The sequence below is a fragment of the Lygodium microphyllum genome, chromosome 6 (assembly GCF_053477565.2).
Source record: "Lygodium microphyllum isolate KBCC chromosome 6, Lygodium_microphyllum_v1.1.10, whole genome shotgun sequence".
NCBI lineage: Eukaryota > Viridiplantae > Streptophyta > Polypodiopsida > Schizaeales > Lygodiaceae > Lygodium > Lygodium microphyllum.
Window position 1 is genome coordinate 80,875,143 of NC_141140.1, and position 4,986 is coordinate 80,880,128.

A 4,986-nucleotide genomic window follows, 5' to 3' on the forward strand; every position below is an offset into this window, starting at 1 on the left:
CCTTGCCCCCCCCTAACCACACCTAGTGAGGGTATGGGGTGCCTCTCGAGTAGAAGCTGATGATGTTGAATGCTATAGGCAAAAATGAGGGGAAATAGCCATATGGAAAAATGTAAAAAAGAAAAGTTCTTAGAGGCAAAATGATTTTGTATTAATTGAGATGCGAAGAAACGAAACCCTTGGACAGAGAAACGTTTTGCCCTTCTTCTAATGTTTTGTTGGGTGTGGCATGCTATAATCCATTCACCCATCCCATCATGATGTCATCCTATGCATGTCATGCATCCCATCGTATGCATCCATGCATCCATGCATCCATCCCATTTCCATGCGTTGCAGCATCACCATCCTCCTTCCTGCCTCCGTCCTTCCTTCTTCCTTGCTTCCTGCCTGCCTTCCTTTTCTTCACGCGTCTGTCATTGCATCATCAACGTCGTCATCCCCTTCGATTCCTGCGTGTACGGTTTCTGTTGCTTCCCCTTCCCATCGTCTCATCCTCAGATCTCCTTTTCCTTCATCGCCTCCCTGCATCTACCATATCTCCTACCTCACACATCCAGGTACCTAGGTTTTCTCCGTCCCTTCCCCTGCCCTAGGTCTCCCCCTAGGGTCTGCTGCCCTCATAAGTTGCCTCTCTGCCTATCTGCCTTCCTCTCCCCTCCCCTTCCATGGAGAATTCTCAACCCCTTCCCACCCCCCCCGCTTCCTCCCCTTCCCCTGAAATCCCCCCTCGCGACCTCGCACATTGGTGTCACCAGTGCAACATAGAGGTCTTAGCTGAACCGGCAAGCACGGGAGCAGACGGAGATTTGATCTGTCCTGATTGTGGCGGTGGATTCATCGAAGCCATGGATACAGCGACCGCTCTTGCAAGCGTGCGGAGAGCCATTCGGCGCAATAATCAACGGCGGCAACATCCGTCCCGCAACGCAGCGACTGGCACGCAACAGTTTGCAGTGGAGGATGGACCTGACGATGCTTCTCACCGCCAGGTTCTGAGACTTCTTCGTTTTCTTGCTCGCACTTCTCGAAATTCTCCGGTCCAGGTGTCTTCTAGGTCTTCAGATGTTCAAACAAGCAACAGGAGCTTGGATTCGGGCGACAGAAGCAATGATAGTGGATTCCCTTTTCCTTCTTCAGTCTCATCCGCTCCTGAGCATGAGCAAGAGATGTCTGGAACCGAGGATTCGTCTGGCATAGAAACAAATGCCATTGTTTCCGGTACTGATGAGGTTGGTCAAAGCAATGATGATAGTTCAAGGCTGTTTGCAGGTGATGGGTTGCTTACTCTTGAAGATGATGTAGAAGAGGACGACGAAGACAGTGATTTGGAGGCAGAGGCCGGGTTGCTTGAGCTTAGTGACTGGGACTCCTTAGATGAAGAGGAGGAAAATGAGGATGATGATGATGACGAGGAATGGGAGGAAGTTGAATATGATGAAGCAGATCTTGTGGTTCGTTTCTTGGAAGCGGTGGATGATGGCCAAGAAGGAGGGTCTGAAACCGCCCTGGAGACAGACAGGGTTACAAGCATGGAAGAAGGAACAAACGAGGCTGCAGGATTGCCAGGCTTAATGCAATCTGAGAACAATAGGTCCCGTGCCAGAAATTTTCTCCGTCGGACTCTCCAGCGGCGCCTGCAAGTGATTCGAAGAGATTTAGAGAACTATGACTCAGAATTTCACATGGAAGGTTCTGAAGTGGACAATCATGTGGGAAATCCAGGGGATTATGTGGATGCTCAAGGTTTTGAAGAGCTGCTTCAACAGCTGATTGATACTGACAACTCTCGGAGGGGAGCTCCCCCAGCAGCTAAGTCGGCTGTGGAGTGCCTTCCCTCCATTCTTATACAACAACTCAATCTTGAGGATGGCTCAGCATTGTGTGCCATCTGCAAAGAAGTGGTTGCACTTGGTGAGCCTGCCAAGCAACTACCATGCCTGCATCTTTATCACAGTGTCTGCATTCTTCCTTGGCTCAATTCAAGAAACTCATGCCCTGTGTGTAGATATGAGCTTCCTACAGACGATCCCGATTATGAGGAGCAGAAAAGGAGGAATTGTTCCCGCAGAAATGCAGCAACAGGTTCCAACTCAGAAAGTAGTAGTGTTCCAAACTCAACAATTGAGGCTGAAGGGGGAAGTCCGGCCACAGAAGGGAACTTAAGTGATGACTTATCTTCTACCATTCCTGTTGAATCTACTTCTGAATCAATCCAACTAGAGAGTGGGATTTCATGCTCAAGCAGTGGGACATATATTGATAAGTTCCATGTTAAAAATGCTGTGCTTGAGCGTTTGACAGGCCCTTTGCTCAATGTCATGAGGTTGATTGCAGTCTCGTATCCTGGGAACATTATGTTTGGCATAAGCTCTGGGAAGTGGCCTAGACTTTTGGCAGATGGCCAGCTTGGTATACTTAATCAGGTGCATGTGAACAGCTGCTGGTGGATGCAGCTTTTCAGCTGAAGTACGAGAAGTATGGTACCTCAAAATTTTATAGGGGATATTCATGCTTTTAAGCTCTCCATACCTGGGCGTCAATATGTTCCCTCATGTTGGATTCAATAAACAATCACTTGGATGAAGTTTCTCATCACTTAAGAAAGCTCTGCAGTAAATCTTGTCTCCTGTTTGACAAGTGGAGGCCTCAGATAAAAGTTCTGAGGCGGTCAATGTGTCCGATGTCCCAGAATAATGATTATGCAGTTACTCATTAAAATGAGTGAGTACTGCTGTGCACCATGTGCTTTGAGGATGACTGCCTGAAAATATTGCTTGTAGAGTATGCAAGTTGGTTTTGTGGTCAAATTCATGAATTCTTACTAAATTGTGGTCTAATTCTTACATGCTGTACTATTCACAGCTGTTCCAAAGCTTTCAGACAGCTCATTTTTTTGCCATAGATATTGTAACAGTGAGATTTGGATATTCAGTTCTTACAGGGTGTTTCTAGGCTTTCCTTTCCTTCTTCTATATGATGAAGTGTAAAAAGTCATTCAATAATAAAAACTGACAGGTCCAAAAGTCAAGTAGTTCTGTGAAGTCCTGTGAAATGTTTCTCTCATGCCATGCTGGCTTTGCTGGTGTCATAGCTAAGAGGGATTTGAATTACAAAAGCTTGGACAACTCGTACATTAGGAACTGTGTTTCCTTTGGGGTTCTTGCTGCTCATAAGTACATGTAAACCTAGTTTGGGTGAAGATTTTTGTTTCACTTTATTGGAAGGAACCTGATTTATGACCTTTTTAATTTGTATTGCTGTGTATATTTCTCAGGCTGTTTCTTAGTGTTTCTGATACTTGCTATGAATGGCACTATCATGCATCTGTATGCATCTAAGTCCCTCATGTATTGTGATCAGCTTAACTTATCTGAGTTGTGAGTCTTCAGCAGAAGGGCCTACATCCTCTAGGACAGAAGGGCAGATTCTCTAGGGTTTTGATGTGGGTTGTTAAGTTCAAATTTCTCCTTGTCGAGATGCATGCAATGCAAGAAAACTAGCCATTTTGTGAATGCCCTCTGAAAGAGAATGTAATTCATGAAAAAACTTGAGAGGCCTGCAGTTGCTTCATGCAGCAAAGCAAAGAAAGCCATCGCTCAGATTAGGGCCCCTTAGCAGGAGTGGAACAAAAATATATCGACAAAAGTGGTTTGGACAGGTGCTAGAACTCCTGAAGCCAACAAGGGGGACATTCTGTTTAAGCCTAATTCTCAGCCTGTGAATGATGACTCTAAAGTAGAGAATGGCAAATTTGATGGTAAGGATAAGACATCAAATCAAAAGCTCTTTTGCTTAAGAAACTTGCTACAAAGAGTTTCACCTTTAGGAATTCCCCTTTTTGCTTCATGGTCATTGGCATTAAAATAATCCCATCATTACTAGAGGACTATGGTCTGATCAAGAAATCATGTCTGCCTATTATGGGCGGAGAAGGGAAACCTAAGAAAATGGATGGTACTGGAAGCCAAGTGCAGGTATGATCTGGGACCTAGGTCTTGCATATAAGGTTTTATTTGTTTTCTTGGACGCCCTTGTTCATGGTGCTGGAGGTACTATAATTTTTGTAACAAACTATTAAGCGTGTGGTTTGTTGCAGTAGTACAAAAGGGTCATGATGTTGGAGTAAGCTTAAACACCTGCAAGGTACCAAAGTGAATGAAGGCTCTGTTTACACCCCCAATAGCAGTCATGATAAAGCAGAGCTGTAGGAAAATCTAGCTCACAGGCCGCATTATTTCCTTGCTCCACTTGATTGGTGACTGTAACATAGTTGATAATGACTGGCTGCATGTTGGAGAGCCTACTTATGTTGATGCATGAATGTCGGATAAAAACTTGATGTTTGCAGAAGGAAACAAGCATGCAACTAACACTTGCAGGGGGGATTGCCATTTTTGGAGCTAAAACCCAGAGCTAGTGAGGTGAGGGTTGAAATATTAACCCAAAAATAACATTTGTAAATTTTAAACACCTCTTTTCAAACCTATTTATCCAAGAAAGCCCCTCGGAAGTTATTGCTATTGATTTCGGTGTAACCACAACTGAATGAAGCTATAAATGGAGACAACATTATAGAGACTTGTGCATATCTTGGAGGAAGTTATGCTTATAAATGTGACTTCTTATGGGAATTTCAATCCAGAATTTGGAAGAAAAGCATGCCACAGTCCTCAAATACTTGGTTTCGATAAATTTACTAAGAAAATATATGAAATCTAGCTTTCAAAGTCACCTTATGTAATACTTAATGACCTATTTTTAAAAATTTGCATTGCTATATCATGTTTTATTTGAGATTTAAAATGTTATCAAATGGCATTTCCCCTTTGATTTGACTGGTTGAATGACTATATTTGAACCTTGGAGGTTAAATTTGACATTTTTAAAGTGTCCTCCAAGATGCTTTCACCAAACCATACATTCTTACCATAGATTTCAAAAAGTACTTTGGGAAAAGTACTTATTGAATTGTTATCCTAGCTA

General features: G+C 43.6%; 1 protein-coding gene across 1 annotated transcript; it reads left to right on the forward strand.

The window, feature by feature from the left end:
- The first annotated feature begins 314 nt into the window (after positions 1-314).
- On the forward strand, positions 315-2,873 carry LOC148034734 (uncharacterized). Its single transcript, XM_087679694.1, has one exon. It carries the CDS (start codon positions 669-671, stop codon positions 2,466-2,468), a length of 1,800 nt encoding a protein of 599 aa, XP_087535820.1. The 5' UTR covers positions 315-668; the 3' UTR covers positions 2,469-2,873.
- The last annotated feature ends 2,113 nt before the right edge of the window (positions 2,874-4,986 follow it).